The sequence below is a fragment of the Platalea leucorodia genome (assembly GCF_965183815.1).
Source record: "Platalea leucorodia genome assembly, chromosome: Z".
NCBI lineage: Eukaryota > Metazoa > Chordata > Aves > Pelecaniformes > Threskiornithidae > Platalea > Platalea leucorodia.
Genome location: NC_138858.1, coordinates 40,897,164 through 40,917,771, shown reverse-complemented (window position 1 = coordinate 40,917,771; position 20,608 = coordinate 40,897,164). Strand labels below are relative to the sequence as shown.

The following is a 20,608-nucleotide window of genomic DNA, read 5'->3' as shown; positions in this document are numbered from 1 at the left end:
TTCTTATCAGCACACAGAGCAAAATAACAAATTACACACCTCTGGTAAGCCTGGTTAGCACTAAAACTTTTTAAAAAAATTATTGTCAGGTGTGAGTGACTGGTCTGTGGAAATGGCTTTAGAGATATGCAGTGATCCCTCAAAAGTATCACCCAGTGTCCTCTGCAGCATCTAAATCACATCACACAATTCATTTCAAGATGGGTCCATGTTGTTCCAGATTGACATATCAAGGCCTTGGCCACATACTTACATTTTATGTTATTTGTGTATTGTCATAATCCTCTTGCACGACTCCTCTGTTTACCTTGTGCACACAGACCTCCTTTGCCACATGGAAGGTTCAGCTCTTCCAATTTGGGCTCTTTCATCTGCCCCCATTACAAACTTCTTTCTCTGTCTCCCTGACCAGAATGACACTGGTATGTTTCCAGGAGCCCTCACATGCACAGAAAGCAGAACAGAAAGCAAGATCTCCCCAGAAGACAGGATAGGAGCCATCCTCTGCTAGCAGAGTTTATTTGTCAAATGTATTCAGTACTTACTGCCTTTGTTTCAGTATGAAGATTCAACTAAGTTGTCAAACTTGTATCACAAATGACAGTGTCTGCCTTTACAAAAAGTCTGGCATTTTATGTAAAGGCACTGTTTATTCAAGCCAAATATATGTCAGGTTTCAAGATTATTTTAAATTATAACTTGTTTCAGTGGAAGCAGAAGACTTAAGAGAAAAGATACATGTATGTGGGAGTCTGTAGACACTTTAATGCAAATGGCAATCAAAAGGCTGCCTGAAGAACATAAATGCCATACCTCATTCTTCTTTTGGTCTCCCTGGTTCTTTTCTTTAATGAAGTTACACTTCTTATCTACATAAGCGCAGGGCTAAACTCCATCAGTAGTGCTGTTAGCTGTTAGTGTATTAGTCCACTCATTTGTTTTCCTGAGCCTCCCAAACACTCCTCCCCAAAATTGAGAAAAAAAAAAAAAACCTGCCTTTTTCATACAGCTGCACAGAAAAAAACAGGAAGTTGTTTCCATTATGATTAGGACTAAAAACGTGAGGAAATTTTGCAAAAACAAAGCATGTCAGATGGACCAAACAGCCTCCTTAGATAAAAAGAGCCAGATTTCTGCACAAAGGGGAAGTGTAGTAAATTTTATCGCTTTTGACTGTACTAAAATATTTGATATACTGCCACATAGCAAGAGATTAGATATGCTACAGGAGAATGAAATTGTTAAAGAAAGTCAAAATAACCACATGAAAGGGTAGTTAGGAATAAAAACACATTAGACAAGAGGGAGGTTACCAGCAGATTTCCTCATGTATCATTCTGGAGGCCAGTCTTATTCCACAGCTTCATTAGTTGTCTTAACATAAAAAAACTGTTCCAGTAACAGCAGTTACACTTGTCCATGGTAGAATTTTGGAAAGCACCAGTCACACAAAGAAATACCTGGCTGACTTATCCATGTCAGCCAACAGAAGAAAGATCATTTCATAATACAAAAGGCAAGATCATACACTCAACAGTTGTTAAGTGACAAGGGGGATTAGATGATAAGACTATATGCCACCAAATCCGCGGATGTATCAGGAAATATACTTCCAGGGGAGAAAGTAATTTTGGAATTCTGCAGCAGTAACCTGTAGTCTTTAACCATTTATGTTAAAAGAAAAATAAAAAGGTTTGCTTATTTTAGAGTAAGCACAGAGAAGGGCTGTTGAGGGAGAAAGATGTCTGAAGAGGAGAGCTGGGTTAACTTCTACTTCACTTACTAATAACACCAACAGGATAAACCTTATCTCATCTAAGCGTTGACATCAAAACAAGAACAAATAGGTCAACAAGGCCAGGAATAAATTTAAACCAGAATTGAGGAGAATAATTGCTAACCATTTCATGCAAAATACCCAGCTGCTTTTAAAGTGATTATCAATACACTTAAGGAAGGGTCATGAGGTAGTACTTAAAATAATGGAGAATTAGATAGAGCAATGCAGAAGACACCTTCCATGCTTTCAATGAATGCTGGTCCCCTGTCGGTTTCAGGGCAGACCACTGAGCCAACAAGCATAAGGGCATGAACAGCCTTCAAAATGAAAGCCGGTCCCCTTTGATTTCATATTTGAACTGTGGAACTTAAATTTTGACAGGGAAAGAGGCACTGTTAGTCTCAAATGTGAAAATACAGAAAAAAAACATATTGCTTAAAATTTTTCTTCTCACAGGAACTGAAAACAAGTCAGCAACATTTCTATTAACACTTTCATACAACTACAGTTTTTGTCTCATACAAGTTAACACGGGAATTAGTAGAGGTTTTGTCCACATTAAACAAGCTCTCAACAGCTGATCTCCTCTGGCAGGCCTCTGAAGGACATCCCTAATTGTAACACGCATTCACTTATATTAAGCTTCCAAGAAGGCCAAAACATGCTTGTCCAAGTGAGCTCTTGAGCCTAACCTGAATCACAGGGTAGCTGTTAAAATGACAAACAGCTACAAATTTGCTAAAGCTTGATTGCACAATTATATGTGAACTGGGAAATGATAAGAAATTTTCTAAGTCACCTCTAGATTGTTACTGGATGCATCCAAGACCAAGTGAGAAGCCTAGACTGCATTTTGCTCACACTCGTGTGCACCAGCCTTCGTTCTCTTGGGATATCTAGAACAGCTCCAGGCACTGAGGGATATATATGCCTAACGTGATGACAGGATTAGTATGTATGACAAAGGCAAGTTTTGTGCAATGTAGACTGTATAGTCACATAGTATAACTATATTAGAACATAAAGTATAGCCAAATCCAGAAATGGCAAGTAATTTTTGGATTTCTGTCTTCTGAGTGTTTAGGTTCCATTACTAACTGCCTGGTTACCAACTTAACCAGCCTTATGCTTCACTTCTCTAATACCATCCTGGTTGAGCAAAAGCAACCCAGCTGACTTATAGTATCACACTGAGTATGCAACTAAAGAGGAATCAGAATTCTTCAACTGTCATGGTAGGAAGACATTGTGGAGATGACAGCATGGAAACAATGGCCCATGCTATTCAGGTTAAATCAAGAGTTGCAGTAGCCACACACAGAACTTCGTGAAATCAATCATCACCATCTGAGAAAACAACCTCCCGCCTAGCAGAAAACATAATGAAGCTCTGTGGAACTCCAGCACCTGTAGAGCACTCAAGAGCAAACCATTCAGAAGAAATGATAGGCAAAAGGCTTTGAAACCACATTCTGCACATAGGGTCCCTTGAAACCCCGAAGACTAATACTTGTTCCCCCATGCAGCTTAGCCAGACCATCTTCAGGTTCTGCCCTCTTTCTGAGGACTCTGTTCAAGACTTATTTGCAAGGCAGGAAGTGTTCTCCAACAAGACTGAAAGAAAATGATTTACTACTACAGGCTGTAATCTAACCTTGTTTGTCTATGCTTGTTAATCAGTTCTCATGTGATACTGTCAAATGGGATTACATTTGAATGGAAATTTCTATGTATGTGATATACAACAGTCATCAGATTTACACTTTTGCACTGCACACACTCAAGTAAGATTCATTCTAACATAAAGAACTCTGATTCAGAATTGAAGAGTGTAAATATTTGACTTAATGCATCGAGTTCTTTTTTTATTAAAAAAATTTTGCTTCTAAGTCCACTTGCTGCAATAGGTAGACTGTAGCCTGTACACATTAATATATGTCTAAACTGTGTGTTTCTCTATAGTAGTAATAAAAGTTTTCAATATTTTATTTCTAATGTTCTCTAGACACGTCCAACAATAAGTCTGGCAAGTGGATGACTATGTTAAACAAAAATTTCAGTCCTCTTTGTTCAGAGAAAAAAGAATGGTGACGAGACATGCCCTTCAAAAAGATTAATTTTTTATGTTTCTTTTCTCTCCCAAAAGCTATAATACTTTTTTTTAAAGGGCAGACCTAACTATGCATTGAGAACAGATTTATTGGATTTTTTTTTCCTTCTGTTGTTGGCATTTGCTGACAGGTTCCAAATGTGATAGAGAATTCTGTAATAAATATTTCTAAGGCTACAAATGAAATACTAACAACATCATATACCAAGAGTGACTTTTTATTTAAGTCTTATTAATTAAGTCCTGTATACTTCTGTAACATCTATACACTTCAAATGTACTGACTGTTTGAAGAACTCTGCAAAAATCCTCTTTGGGTTTTTAGGTTTTAAAATATATTCCAATGATTACTCCCTTTCCCAGTTTCATCTTACCTCTGTGGAGGTAACAATTTAGCAATTCAATTCTGACCTCTCTTGAGCTGAAACAAGTCAAATGCTTAGGCCAGAATTTCTGACCTCTCACAGTCCTGGTGCCATGCTGAAGCAGACAAAGAAAAAGCACATGGTCACCTGCACAAAAACATTTCTAAAAGCAACTTGAAAGCAGTGAATGGTGCTTGTCTTGATCTTTAAACTACCTGAAATTATGACTATAACCCTTATCTCTCAGAGCAAGTCTTAAGAAACCAAAAGAGCAGGCTCAGGTTGCCTACATTATTGCAACAGAGCCTCAAAAAACTCGGTTTTTGGAAGATACTTTTAAAATGTTTTCTTCCATATCACCATCAGCCCTCCAGGAGTTTTAGAGTAAACAACAGAATGTATTTCATAATATACCAAGTCACTGATTAAAATTCAATTTGGGAAAGAACAAAAGGTTCCTTCTTCAGTGAGAACTGTATCTTTCCAGACTTCAGCACTGTTGATCCTTAAATATAATCAGTCATAAGAGAGGTTTCATAGTGGCATACTTCTGATATAAACAAAGATGATGTTCAATTTTGAAAGACTTTGTACAATGAAACTATTTCTTACTACCAGGATACAATTTCACCTCCATGTATTTCTTAATTATTTGCAAATTGCTGCTATGCCAGGTTACTTAGCATATAGTCTTAAAACTGTTTCTAACATACATTTGTGACACTGCCATTTATCTGTATTTCAGGTATTTTGAATATTTCTCCAATACCCTGGGAAGTGTATGGACTTGGTTCTCTCTGTGTAAGAAGAATACATAGAAGAGTCCACAATCCATAGAAGAGTCCTCAATAGAAGAGTCCACTTTAAATCCACAGTTATATGGGGGAATGTGTTTAGGACAAATTCTTCTACCTAGAAATCTGGGAATACTCTAGGTGGATTAGTTCATTAATGAATTCATTAATTCAGCTACAGTTTTTGTGACAAAGTCCGGTCCTGAACTGTGAGTTTTTTAAGAAGAAAACAGTCGATGTGCTATGTACCACATCTGTGCAAGCCCAGAGCAGTCCAAGTGCATCAGATGCCAGATGTACCACGGATGCACAAGCCAGCTTTGAAAACTCTTGTTTTCTAGGCATATCAGACCTACTGTGCATGTGCTACATTTCTCATCTGCACATGTACACCAGATATACTCCGATTTCTGAACACTCAACAGTACATTTGGAACTATAGCTGTGGGATATCTAGAAAATAACAGAAAAAATCAACAAAGCCCATTGAACAAGGGCAAGTGGAGGACTTATTTACAATGCCCAGATACCTATTAGCTATACTTCCCATATTTGCTTCATAATGTACTGAATCAACTGTGTATCTATTACCAGCCCTTAACATGAATGTTAAGAGTGTTGTGTGCATGAATACACATCTACCACACTAGCCATGCAACAGTTGACTCCAGAAGAATCAGCATTTTAACAGATGATTTTCCTCATAAAATTTGGGACTTATCACCTCCTTCCCTATCTGACAGCAAAACAGTGATTTCTAGTTAAGGAGAACATCAAGATCCAGAGGCCTGGCAATTACAGCAGCTGAAGTTCTGACATTAATAAACTGAATTGAGAAAACACTTAGAGATTTTCACACAATGAATTTGAGATCCAATTCCCAGTGTACTAGATCTGTTTATAAAGGTATAGGCATCTCATCTATTCAGATTACAGGAACAGTGAAACATCCTCAACTTTCTTAATTTGACTTGAAGAGTTCCTTCCATTAGAGCACATTCTGCAATGAGATATGCAGATGTTAGTGGAACACACACCCCAGCCGCTAGCAATAGACTGTGATCTCCCTAGCTGCTTATGATGATGACATCGTACTCAGCAAGGTCATTAGCACAGGAGGCACAATTAGCTATAGCTTTCTAGTGCCATATTATTAAGTGAAGAAAAACACGCTTATAAGACTGCATGATTTCTCTTTTTTTAGAGTCACTGCCTCCAGGAAATTAAAAATATTTTAACCTTTATGCAAATAGAATACACCTGATACTTTCAGCATGAGACTAAAGATTATCCTCAAAATCATGGCACTAAATAATATGAGCTATCAGACTAATTCTATCAAAGACTATCTCAGTCTCTGTCCAGGTATCAGAATCACTCCGCTATCCTGTTATAATGCCAAGTGAGCAGCTGGAAATGGTCAAGGAAATGTCCTTATACAAATTTGCCATGACATTCTTTTAACCTTTGCCAGAAGTTGGGTGGTTGTTTTTTTTGTTTGTTTGTTTGTTTGTTTTTAAAAGGAGAAAAAAAAAGGAAAAAAAAAGGAAAGAAAAAGCCAATCAGACACACATGTTTGGACAGGCACCTTTGTTAAGCCTTGCCTCTAGTTTCAACATTAAATGGTTTTATGTCACAAGACCCTTGACTATCTAGAGGAGTTCCAGGTATTCTCATTAGTCCTTTGAATTCTAGCAGGCTTTGTCTGAGACAACTCTAAACTCCAGCCCACGCTCCAACTCGCCTGACTCAGAAAGAGCCAGGTAACAGTCTGGGCATCGTAATATTAACTATACTGCTCTTTCTAAGAAGAAGAAACAAAGGAGGAAAGGCTGTGGGAACCAAAAGAAAAATAGTGCGTAGGAGGTATGGAATCAACTGTGGTACAGAATCATTGCTTCAAGCATCCTGTACTTGTCTATAGATCTAAAACCCAATGAAAAAGTGGGATGAGCCCATGAACGCTTTTCAGTATAATAGTACTTCTGCTCATTCTCCAAAAATAGCACAATATAAACAGATCCTTATGACTCAACTTTCAAAAAGACGTTACATATATATATATATACACACATATATATATAAAAATTGGAGTGGGAAGAGAAAAATATGCAGAGATATGGCAGTCTCAGTGTTGCAGAAAGTCTCTGTTTGAGGGAAAGAATAGAACAGTTAACACACGCAAAGAGGACAGTCCAGGGAAGACACACACAGATAAACCATTGACTTCCAAGAAAAATCTGACCTCTTCAGATACAATTAACTCCTAAAAAGGGAGACTGGAGTAGGGGAGGTTCAGACAGTCCCACAGCTGATAAAACAGGAAAAGTGGGACAAAGAGGTGCTTATGATGGGCAAAGAGAAGCATAAGGATATTTTGGTAAGTGCAAAGAGCAAACTACAGAAGCTGGGTGAACTGCATTTTTTATTAAGCCAAATTAAGTCATAGCACATAGGGTTTAAAGGGTTCTAAATTTCTCTTCAAATGAGAAACCCTCCAACAGTACACAGCAGTGAGGATGCTGGTTGTTACCCTCTCCCCCTTTTTAAAAACAGAAGAAATAGCTAAGGCAAACTACTTTAACAGATATTTTTGTACAGTTGCCACTTTGCCATGGCTTTCCCACTGAGGTACCACAAGCAAATTGCAATGCAGCAGTCAGCAGATTACAGAGACACAAGTAGCGACTTACGCTTAGTTTATATTGCATAGCCATTCTTTATTTGGTCGCAGTGATGAACTTGTGTCTGTACTGAAACAAAATCCAAACCAGTATCTCTGTAGCCTAGAAGCATCTTTTTCATAACAATGAGAAAAACCACTTGATGAACCAAAGTCATGAATGTGTTTCTTTACCAACTCAAAATTCATCCCTTATTTGAGAATCTATTAATACTAACAGAAGGATATTAATTGATTAGGTTTTGAATAACATCCTTCTGTGAGTAATTTCGGTATTTGCTAGTTGTACCCTCTGTTAACTACTGCAGAAAAATCATGTGATCAACAGCACTGTGTTTCAGTTAATGAAACCGCTGCTTTCTACTCTGTCATCATTTAAAAATGTTGTGCACTGCAATCCACTTATTGTATTCTACATTTTGTTAATTACTCTGCAGTCTGAGTAGTGCCACCCTACTTGGAATGTGAACTGCTATCTATACAGTCACACTCCAGCACTGACACAGGGACAAATCATTACTGCTCTACTTGCATCATAATTCAATTGATGCAATAGTGTGAAATGGGACACCTCTGAAGTCCTCTCAGTACCTCAGAGAAATAACCATCAGGGAGTTTTAGTAAGGTTGTCGAATCTACTGACAGAGAACAAATAACTAAGAGGCTTGCCTTCTTAATGGCTTGTATGAATTAATTTTAAGACTGTGACCTTTTAAAAACTTCCTAGTATCCCTAGACTTTTACATTCTTATGCTTAAAGGTTTCATATGCCCAGCATCAGGGCACGTTCCACCAACTTCAAACGCATTGTGTCAGGAATGAATATGAGCCTTTGTAGGCCTGGTCCACACAGGCTGAAAGCTTGAATTCTGATTAAATTGTATTTTCATACAACACAATATCTGTGTTCTTCCATTGTCAATTGAAATGATTGACAGCTGTCTTTTAATATTAGCTTTTAAAATAACTCTAATGCCTAAACATTAGGGAAATATTTCCTTCAAACCAAAATGCACACCTAAAATCAAAAGGTCATCATCTCCAGAACAGTTATACTGAATCACACCCAGCCCTGTCACGATTTTGATAACTGAATGGGAGAACAAACATGCTCACCTCTGTGAGGTGGACCTCACTGCATCTACCTTCACTACTAAGATCATTAAAATCTTTCTTTCTTGCCTGCCTTGTTGCCTCAGTAGCTTTCCACTTGTCCCCAAGCTTCATTCACAACTTCTGATATTACTACTTATTCATTTTCTATGACAACTTTTTGAAACCCAAAGCTTCCCACCAGCCCCTTTGGAAATTCTAGATCATCCAGTCACATGCAGTGGCCACATTTCCTTTTCTGTTTCATTCCGGGTTTTTGTATCCTCTTCTCTTGAGGGACCACTAATGCAACTCCCTAGAGTACATCTGACCATGAAGAACTTCTGGTGCCTGGGAATCCTTTAACAACAAAGGTTGGCTTACATTGGAGAACCAGGAAAAACTGAAGAAGTAAAGTTACTGCAGATTTGGGTTCTCCATAACGACTGTATTCAAAATTAAAAGAAAAAAATGAGAGCAAATAGTGAATGGAAATACTAGGCTATTAGGTCCACAAAATTATTACAGTCACCTCTGCTTGTTCATGAAGGTCCAGGTTTAGCCTTTAGTTTTGACAGTTGTGAAAGTAAACGCCCCCAAAAGGGCATGACGTTCACAGACTTTATAGTTCCATAGCTAAAATTCTCAGAGCATGGACATGGATACATAAGATCTATCAGTCAATGCAAACTGGGTCTTTAATTTTTTAAAACATGCAGATGATGATAACTACAAAGAAGGAGCTCGTGCGATTCAACTTAGTTAACACTGCTAATGTTCCTTCTATGGATAGAACAATATTTTAACATTAATATAATGAGTAACTTGAAATAGGGTGCCATTTGTAAAGCCAAACATAAGCTTCTGCTCCCAGGAACTTCCTCTGCCTTTCTTGGTTTTAGATTTCGAAATAATTTTCCAGTAAGTTGAGAAATACATGTATACATATAAATAGATACATACATATTTCTCCATTCAATTATTCTTGATCTTAAATGCATAATAGGACTAAGCATAAATACTCCGACATCACTAAAGCTTCACCCGTCTTCATAAGATCTGAATTTTTCCTGAGCTGGTCTATAAACCAGCTCAGCCCAGCCACTCAAAATAAAAACTATCATCTGATACATGTTCATGAAAAGATAATTAAATATATGAATAAAACGCTGAAAAATAGTCACAGTAAATATCACATTATTACCATTCAGGGGAAATAATGAGAAATAAAAACAGAATAAATAGCTATAATAAATTAGCACATCACCATCAGATACTTTTTCTCATTACACTTTATTTCCAGAGGAGCAAGCACTTAAAGTCTGGCAATAAGTAGCAGAAAGTTTTCATTTGCTTGTTTATTTAGACATGATATTTTATTTTTTTCTCCTTGCACCTCTGCAGTCACTGCGATTCATAGGGTTTTATAACAAGACAATTTCTCTGCGATTCATGGCAAACTTCAAAAAGCTGCAACAGCAGATCGCCTACATGGTATATTCTTTACGCAACACTTCCATTATTTCATTAAAGCAAATATGTTATCTGAAAGCAAAAAGAACATAAGAAGAACAGAAAAAACCTACTTGTACTGGAAAAGAATAAGACTTTTTTGTTTTTACATTTTCATTTTTAAATGTGGCAGGATAGTTGAAGTGCTGCTTCAGCAGAAGTATTAAATATATGTCTCTAAAGAGTTGCTTTCAGCTACAAACAGAGCAAATAGGTTATAATAGGATACTTGTATCACTTCACAGCCAGTGTTAGACTAAAAACTGCAAGTTGTGTGTAAAAATGTGTTCCTGCTTTCTTAAGAGATATTAACATCTCAGATACTTTGAGAAGTACTTGTCTGTATTCTGTTGTGATGAATAAAAGGATATCCCATAACCTTCAGGTGAATTCCAAAAGCCTACATGCATGCTTCATAGTAGTTGCTTCCTACGGTGAAAAAAAAAATAGTAAAAAGGATATACCACACAAACCAAAAGACCACAGGACCACAGAGATCTCACTTGCAAAAGAGACTGTGGAAGGTAAAAGTGTCTCCTGATCTAGATAAAAGTTTCATGCTCCTAGTCACAGGTCTAGGGATTTCTCATGTCCACACACTGCTTGGTTTCCTTTTTCCTTACTCCTAAATTATCATTTGTAATTTAAAACTTTCTTCTCTTCTTAATGAAATCCAGTATTTTCAGGCAAGACCTGAGCAAGTGTACAGAATAGATAATAGATAAAAGGTCCTATAGGAAAGCAAGCCTTCAGGGGCCTGTTCTGGCTTTTTGCGGGGTGGTCAGGGACAAAAGTACTTCTGCATCTCCAACTCTCAGACTACCAGTTCATCCACAGCATACAATTAGAAGTGCTCAAGATTTTAAAAGACGTCTGTCGATTCTGGATGTTCAGTTTGAAATCACTCTTTTACTATAAAGGAAGGCGAGCCACCACTTAAAAATTATCAGGCCCCAAAAAAAGTAAATGAGACAAAGTCTGAAACCCCCAATTATTAAGAATTTTTAAATTCTGCCCATGGAGTTTGACACTATCATATCTAATTATTAAACTTCCACCTCCTTTTGGAATACATGTACTTTGATTTCAGATACAGAGTAGACTGTACATTAATAATTAATAATTATTATCTGCACAAGAAAGAAAGGAAAAGCAGCAAGGTAACTTCAGTCCTTGGTATTTTCTTAGATACAATGTCTTCAATATAATAACCCCTGATGCATTTTCAGGGGAGACAAACAGATGACAATTGTGGAAATGGAACTATTGTTCTGTTTTATCATTTTAATGAGAATTTGTTTCCCCTCTTCATTTGGGTTTGGGTTCTTTTTCCCCCTGTTTTCCTCATCTTCTGTGCTAAAAATCACATCCTAGCTCTGCAGTGACTGCATCACGTATGACCAGTCAGTTATGCCACACAGTGCTCTACCAGGTACAGAGTACTCTCTCAAAAGCTACAGTCATAGAATAATTCAGTGTGGAAGGGACTTCTGAGGGTTGCCTAATATAAGCATCTTCCAGAATTATTTAAATCCAAAATCTGAAACTTCCCCTTCAGCACAAAATTTAGCAATTTCAAAGTCACTTCATACTAATAACAGAGGATTATGGATGCTTTTTCCAGCATTAGACAGAACACAGTCCACACAACAGAGAACTCCTTCATAAGAATGGTAACAGGAAAGAGAAACATTTTCCTTGGGACAGTTCTGATAAAAACATGATCTCTAAAATTATAATGAATTATTAACTTTTCAAAATCCAGCTGTCACACTACTTAACAGACTAATCCACACATGCACCAAAGAAGTAATGCACAGAACATTTTTTTTTTTTTTTTCCAACAGTAAAAGAACAAACTCAAGATCAGCTGCCCAGACAAGTATATAGGACTGGTCTACTCTAAGAAGTTTCTTGACAGGTTTCCTCACTGGAAGCCCACTGCAGGGAGACACTACGCAATGCATACAGAACAGATTCTTAACACAGAAACCTCATGTTGAGGTGCAGGAAACTGCGTTTAATCTGAAGTATAAATAGCCATCGTTTTTGGCTTTGTTATTAATCCATCCAAACAAGCAGTCAGATGTTGTTCATCCACAGCACACAGAAACAAACTAAAAACACCCAAAACACTCCACTATATAATATTTCAAAAAAAACATTTTATAGGTGACAAAATGAAGAAAAAAGAGCAGTTATCTAAAATAAAAGCTAGGCAAAATGTCCAGTTTGTCGTACATGACAGAGTATTTGTGTAGAGAACTAGTTATGCTCTCTTCAGCTACCAAGAACTTTCAAAAATTTATGATAAAAACAAATATTTTCTTTAAAGATGGTAAAACCATATCAGAAGTAAAATTCAGTACAACTCATCTGATGATGAGCAGCACAATGTCCGACCTGCAACCTGCGCAAGGACCTCTCGTACGCTTCATCCACGCAAGCCCTCGCCTCACCTCTCAGTCACACTGCTGACAGACATTTCTGGTTTCCATTTTTATTGGATCTTTTATTGCTATGCTTTCTGGGCAGTGAAACCATCAGAAAAGTATTACATTCAAATATAACAGACACCTGCTTTTAGCTAGCTCCTGCAAGTTAAATCCTCTAGGCAGAGGAGGCAGTGAGGAGCTGGGGCTGGGCTGGGGGGCCGCGGGAGAGAGGGGTGCACCCACCTGCCGGTACAGGAGGGTGAACAGCCAGGAAAAGTGTTACTTCCCATTTTACAGTCGTATCAGAATATCTTACCAGTCCCTGCCCTGGGCTAGAACTACTACTTTTGTTTTTCTTAAGAAGTGTGTTTTCACTTCTGATAACTACTGTTGGTACACTTCTAAGTTTTTCAAGAAGTTCTTAAGATAATAGACTAAAGTTACTAGATGTGCTAGTGTGCATCTTGTAAATTAATTATCAAAGGACATTTTAATGTTGATTTACACAGTCCCAGGGTAACTCAGGCTGGCAGGGACCTGGGGAGGTCTCCAGTCCCAGCCTCTGTCCAGAGCAGGCTCAGCCTGGGGGTCAGACCAGGCTGCTCAGGGCTTCATCCAGTCTGGGCATGAAACCCCCAAGGATGGAGACTGCACGTGCTCCCCAGGCTCCACTGCTGGGCTATCCTCCTGGAGAAAAGGCTGCTTCTTACCTCCAGCCTCAGCCTCCTGTGTTTCAGCTGCGCTGCTGCCTCTTGCCCTCCCACCACACACCACTGTGAAGAGCCCGGCTGCCTCTCCTCCGTCCCCTCCCACCAGTGCCATGGATGCTGTTGGGTGCCCCCAAAGCCATCGCTCCTCCCAGCTGAACCAGCCCTGGTCCGGCAGCTTCTCCTCGACAGGCAAGGGCTCCGGCCCCACCCTCTCGGTGGCCTCCCCTCACCTCCCACCAGTTTGTCAATGTTGTTCCTGTGTTGGGGACCCAAATTGGAGGCAGTACCCAGACAGGGTCTGACGAGCACCAAGCAGAGGGGACAGTCTCTGTCCTCCCCTGGCCTTTGGGCCATGTCCTGCTCACACCACCACAGGCACCGCTGGCCCTTGTTGCTGCCTGGGCACATGGGTGGCCCTGGCTCATCTCGCTGCCCACCAGCACCTCGGGCCATGCCCCACAGCTGCCCTCTCACCAGGGCTGCACGTGCCCTCCATCCCCTCCTCCGGGTCACTGATGGAGATGCTGAACAGGACAGGCCTCGCACAGACCCTGGGGGATCCCACTTGATACCAGTCTCTAGGCAGCGTCTGACCCATAACCACCACCCTGTGAGCCCACCACCCAACCAGGTCCTCACTTGCCAATGTGTCCTCCCTCCCAGACCGTAGTGTCACAGCCCAGGTAAAAGAATATTGGGAGAGACAGTGCCAAAAGCCTGGCTATAGCAGACATTGGTGGCATCCGCTGCTCTCCTCTCGTCCCCACAATTTTGTCACAGTCAGGTGGGTCAGGCACGATTTACCCTTGGTAAATCCCTGCCGACTGCTCCCTCTTGCTGTCTTCTCCCTGCTGGGTCCAGACATGGGCTCCAGGAGGTCTCACTCCTTGATTTTACCTGGGACTGATGGGAGGCCAGCTGGCCTATCATTCCTCAGGATGGCTTTTGCCCTTTTTTGAAGGCAGGCGTGACATTTGCCTTTCTCCAGTTGGTGGGGACCTCCCTGATCTCCACAACCTTTGGGAGCTGATGGACAGCAGCCGCACAAGGGCATCAGCCACCTTCCTCAGCACTCTAGGGTACAGCCTGACAGGTCCCAGGGACGTGTGTGGGGCAAGTGCTCCTGTGTGAACCCTGACTCAACCATCATCCCCAGCTGGTAGCTCATCTCCTCCTTGAGCAGAGAGGCCTGGCAGACTTTGCTGGTGACAACAAAGATTGTGGTGAGGACCTGCCTCATCTGTGTCTGCTGTTACTGTATCACCTTCTCCATCTGTAGTGGTCCTGACAGGGAGATCATTGCATGTCAAGGAGTCAGTGATCCACATACCAGCTAACCTGAGTACACCCTGGCCCATGCCGTGCTGCACTGCACATATGACTTGGCCTTCAGGCTGTGATATGCTGCATGTATTCGTTGGCTGCAGGACAAACTCAGCCAACTAATTTTAAGAGAGGAGCCTGCAGGCAGCTCCCACTAGTCACCAGCAATTACACCACCTGTACCACCTTGCCTTCATCTAAATGTGCAGCAAGAAGTTCTCATGAGAACATTGTTTCTGCTTGCCAGCAGAAAAGACAAATAGAGTGGTTTCCTTGGAAGAAAATCCTGTAATAGTTTGAATGAGCAAAATGGGTTAGCCTTTCTATGGACAGAGTCTGCACGGTGTGCTGCACAAGGACAGGAGGTCCATTCAATAACGAGAAGTTATCCTTGACACCCTCCAGCAATCTCCTGGATGGCTGGTGTCCTGACGCATTAAAGTTCCCAATGAGGATGGAGATCTGTGACACAGACTTCTTCAGATTTTTCAGAGAAAGCTCCATCTACTTCCTCACCCTGGTCAGTGGTCTGTAACACATCCCACCACAGTGTCACACTTAGCGATCTCTCCTCTGACCCTGACCCACAAGCTCTTATCCAGACCTGGGCCCCACACATCTGAGCTGCTCCTTCACATGGAGGGCAGCCCCTTTCCTCCTCTTCCCTGCCTGTCTCTCCCGAAGGGCTCTTCTCCATCCCTGGAAGCCCTCCAACCACATGAGCTGACCACATGCTGAGCTCTTGTCCCTCCTGCTCAGCTCCCAGGCTGTGCGCAGATGTGCACATACCCTGGAGGTGGGTGTCCTTTTGTCCTGTTGTTCTGCCTTGTTCCCCCCACCCTGTACTTTTGCTTTCTGCCCTTGCCTCATCATTTTCTCACTTAACTCTTGGCTGTAATCTCTCTCCTGTGTCACTCCTAGCTTAACAGCCTCCTCACGGGCTGGCCAGTCTCTTGGCAAAGATGCTTTTGCCACAATAAGTGAGAAAGAGAAAATGACAGCTGATTTCTTAAATTCACAAGCAAGGAACTCAGAGAACAAGCTAAGTTTTGTTCAGGGCCCCCTAATCTGCTCCACACCAAGTCACTCCGAAATCCAGCTCTTCACTCACTAGGTGACAACTACTGTACATATACTGTTCCCCAACCCCATATACACGTAACTATAGCTCAGCTCTGCCATAAGGTACCTGATTTCTCCCTGCCAATCTTTTGTGCTCAGCCCATCTGATTTTCAGACTCCAGGACAGGACCAATGACCTGGTTCACAGCTGTAATTTCATTGATGCCACAGCAAAATAAAAGAGAAAAGTTACATTTCTTGTGTTTGTACATTTCTCTCTTGTCATTTTGTTTCTGAGTTACTGTAAATATCCTGTGGGAAAATTCAGCTCAAAAGCAATAAGAAAAACCTATTATCTTTGAACAATACAGGAAAAAAGTTGCTGTTATCAGAAACTGTACAGCAGAATAGCCTTTTATCTCCTTTTTTACTAAACTTGAACACTATACTGTGCAGCCCCTGGTTAAAATGGGTTGAAAAACTCACATAATTCAGAGGCTGTAAGTACAAATGAAACTCATGATCTTGGTAGAAAGAAGCCAGGCATTCCTCTTTTTGGGCAGAAATTTAACATGATCCAAAATGTGATCTGTTGTTTTGAATGGCAAAACTTTCACCCATTTGAGCAGGGGGTTTCCACTCAGCTTTCTGTTACCAGAGTTACACAAGCAGATGATGGAGAGAAGAAAACGGCAGAAAAGGCTTCATTTCTAAAGCAATAGCCGTACTTTAGTCCTTCAGTATGTAACCGCTTTACTCAAAATGTAACCAGGGTCAGTACCTTATAAGCAAAGATAACAGCTTTAAAGTTAGAGATTGTTTAGAGGCAGCCACATGTGTGATCTAGCCAATGTTAGCTCTTGCAAACCTTTTCTATCTCAAATATCCATCCCTTCCTCAGCTCCTGCCAATAAAACAACTCTCTCTCTATCACTCAAGGACTAAAATCAAAACAAGCTAAGTAAAATTAAAAAAACTGCTTTGGTAAAGAAATAAGACTACAAATTATTCTTCAGGAATTAGCAATTAAAGAAATAAACCACAAGTCAACTTTTAGGATTATTACTTGTTGCTTTTTCATTGAATAAGTGTGAAACATCAGGATCAGCAATTTCTACAATTATGTGAATAAAAGGAAGGCTGGAAAATTCAGGTATTGGTAGACAGTACCTGATAAGAAGGATACAGAAAAATAACAGAGCTATTCTCACTACAAACCACAGTGTTCAATTACTGACTTAAAACTTCTGCATTTGACAGCAAATCTAAAGCAAGCCTGAATAAGGAGTAAATTAGTTCTTCAAAATGCAGAATTTTCCTTTTCTTGCACAACAAGAACACCTACCTAAATGGCTTTGCAAGACATTCAGATGACACCCTTTATGCAAAACAAACATACACACACACCACCCCGGCTTACTCTGCATTTTCTTTTGAATAAATCTCAATTTTAAAGAAGTAAATTTGTCACACAGGTTAAACCCCAGAGATTGCTCTAAAGAAGTCATATTCTAAGTTTTCAAGGAGGTGCTGAAGGATTACCCACATCATCTTTCACCTATCCAAAACTGTCTGCACGCTGTAGTGGCTTCTCCCCTAAGGCACATTACAAAAGGCTGTTAAGCTAGCCTGCTTAAGGAGCAAAAGAAAGCAAGTCCACACATCCTGGCCAGTTTCCAGATGATTAACAACACTGACCAAAACTAGCCTTTCTCAATTAAAAAGGCACAGAAATTACCTGAGACCCCAGAACAATGGTATTAAGACAAAATCAGGGAAGAACCATGAGCAAAAAAACCACATGCACAGCGTCACTTGTGCCAGCCTCCTACTTCAGCGCTGACCCCCAAAAGTCCTCCTCAGACCAGTGACAACCTTTAAAAAGTAAACTGTGGCAGACAAATACAAGTTACTACAAGAAAAACACAATCAGAGAGGTGAGGCTGGGGGGAGGCCATAATGCTAATGCTAAAATGATTTAAATCTTACACTTTTTTTCAGGGATTGTTTGGGGGCAACGAGGAAGGAAAAGAAAGGTGGTGGCGGGAAACGTCTTAAGGATTAGTATGTTCTGGCATTGCTTTGGAAAATGATCCCAAGTGAATTATTCTTACTGAAATGTGATTTCAGAAATCCTATACTCTCTCAAAAAAAAAAAAAGTGTATAAATGAAGAAAACACAAACTAATAGCTACCCATTCACAAAAAAGTGTTTTATAAAAACCTAACACAAATTAAAAAAAAAAAAAAACAACAAAAAACAAAACAAAACAAAACAAAACAAAACAAAACAAAACAAAAAAACCCATTCAGAATCAACCATTCCCACCTGTCCTGCAATTTATGGAATTTAGTGTAATGCAAATCCACTAGTATAAATACACCACTTTAGTACTGCTTTAGAGAAGATAACAGGAAGAAGTTGCTCATCCATTCAGAAGGATTCTGGAAATGTAAAGATTAATCAAAGATTAATACAGACTTTTAATTCTGGCCAAACACTTGCAACCTGAATCTCATTCAGGGTTCTGCCTGGAGTAAGAATCAATCTCTGCTGTAAGTCGCCAATCCTCAGCTGCATTGTGCATTTTTCTGATGAGTTCTGGTGATAGAACCCTTACCTGGGAATTAAATTTAAGACACCTACTGCAAAGAGAAGTTAGTGTATTCTGAAAAAACCCACCCTAAATTAAAGTATCTTAATCTACAGTGTGGTACAGACGAATGCAATGCTCCTCCTCTTCCCCCTCCATAAGAGAATATTGTTACTTTCTCTGATGCTTTCTTGTTGCCATGGCATCCTTTCTACCGTAGGTCTCTTCGCCCTTATGTTATTTCCCAAATTGGCATTCAACCTGTGGGCATCTTCCCCCCAGCTCCAAAGCTTATAAATGTGTGTTTCTTTTTGAAACAATACATTCGACCTGTTGAATAAGGCATACCACTCCAGCCCTCAGAGAGTCAGCTTTCGGTAAGAACACAAAACAGTGTTTCTAAACACAGGAGGACTGAGGTGGTACTTGGACAGGGAGCAGTTCATCCAAAACCTTTGTTTGTACGTGTTTGTTCAGCACCTAGCACTAGGGTTCTGATCCTAAGGAAAAAGACCGCCAACACTCTAATAAATGTCACTCACTTCTCCTACTTGAATACTCAATTTGTTCTCTCAGTTTCCGTGTATATCTCGCCAAGATGTTTGTTTTCCTGACATCTAATCTATGCTGTGGCATACATCTTCATCAAGATGTCTGTCCATCCACCTCAGAGATTCTTGACACATCCCACCGAGCCGGCTGAAGTCAGACACACCGCCAAGGAAGACGCCTTCCCAAGAAGAAAACCTCTGGCATGTTTTTAGTCTACCTGCCTTCAAGTCTTTCGCTCATGATAGCTGCCACTTTCCTCTCAGCTGCACAACGCAAGCGCCAGTCCCAAGCCGCTACTTTCCAGCCACGCCGGCCGCGCTCCCGGGTGGCTCCGACACCCGGGGGGAGAGCCGCGCTCCCGCCCTCCCGGGAGCTGCGCCCAGCGCGGCCGCTGCACAAACGGACTGACGGACGCGCACACACGCAGAAAGCAAAGCAGGAGACGCGCACCTGTTACAACCACAAAGTCAGATGCAGCGCACGGGAAGGGGCGTTCTTCCTCCCAAAGCGCAACAGGTTTCCTAACGCCACCCCCACGCAGCACCCGCATTCACAGGTGCCCGGACGGAGGAGCCCGAGCCCGGTCGCGGTCGCGGTCACTCACCGGCGGCGCGGGCGCGGAGGGTCCGCCGCGCTTGGCGGAGCCGCGCCGGGAGCTCAGCCGCCGCCAGGACTCCGCCAGCCGCCCGCGGCCGCCGCCCGCCGCCCCCTCGGCGGCACAGCCCCGCTCCGCCGCCCCGGGGCTCCGCCGCCTCTGCCCCATGGCCCGCGGCGCCGCCGGGCCCCGCCGGTCGCCCCGCGCCTCTCCGCGCCGCCCTGAGTTTTAACGATGCTGCCGAGACACGGCGGCGGGGGGGGGGGCGGCGGGGAGGCGGGCTGGGGCGGAGCGGCGCCGCCCGCCCTCCGCGGCCGCGGGACCGCCCGGCGGGGGCTGGCGCCCGGTGGCGGTGGGGCGAGCGGCGGGGCCTCCGCGGGCGCGGTGGCAAGGGCGGGGGGGGCGGCCGGGGGAGCCGCTGCAGGGGGGGTGGCAGGGGACACCGGCCTGGGGGGGTGATCGGGCAAGCGTGGTGTGCTTGGTGGCAATTACAGCTCGTCATATCCCACAGCAAAACTAGAGTTTCAGTCTAGGGCTTAAGCCGAAAAAGGTGCCCGGCGTGAGCTGGGGAACAGGCACGGTAAGGGAAAGGGGCGGTAGCTATCCTGTGCTGAAACGTGCCAGGTTACACCACCTCTTCACCTCAGTGTCTCGACCTTGCCAAAATCTTGCCAGGAGGCTTCTGCTCATTAAGCTACATTGATAGTTCTACGGAACTCAACTAATAGTTTCCCCATAATAAAACCTGTTCCTTCTTGAAGTCCAACAGCACTTACAGCTGCACAGCTTCCACGCTAAATCCAGCGTTTTTCCCTCCTGTTTACACTTAGGAGGATGGAAACACCCAGTCAGAAGCAAAAGATGGCATGGTACCTGTTGGTAGGGCACACCTTTGGGGGGCCTGCTTTGCTTTCTTAAATTCAACAAGGAGCACCTCTGGAACTAACAGTCTCTCTGCTAATACTGGAAGGGTCTCCTGTGGTCCTGGCCAGGGTCCTGGA

General features: G+C 41.9%; 1 protein-coding gene across 1 annotated transcript in view; it reads right to left on the bottom strand.

The window, feature by feature from the left end:
- The window catches only part of TRPM3 (transient receptor potential cation channel subfamily M member 3), a gene marked incomplete at both ends in the record, with an annotated part of 429,209 nt that extends 409,434 nt beyond the window's left edge, over window positions 1-19,775 (bottom strand). Inside the window, one exon of the mRNA XM_082335729.1 lies at window positions 19,617-19,775. Coding sequence (XP_082191855.1) covers window positions 19,617-19,775 — 159 coding nt within the window. The remainder of the gene's footprint in view (window positions 1-19,616) is intronic.
- Window positions 19,776-20,608: the final 833 nt, after the last annotated feature.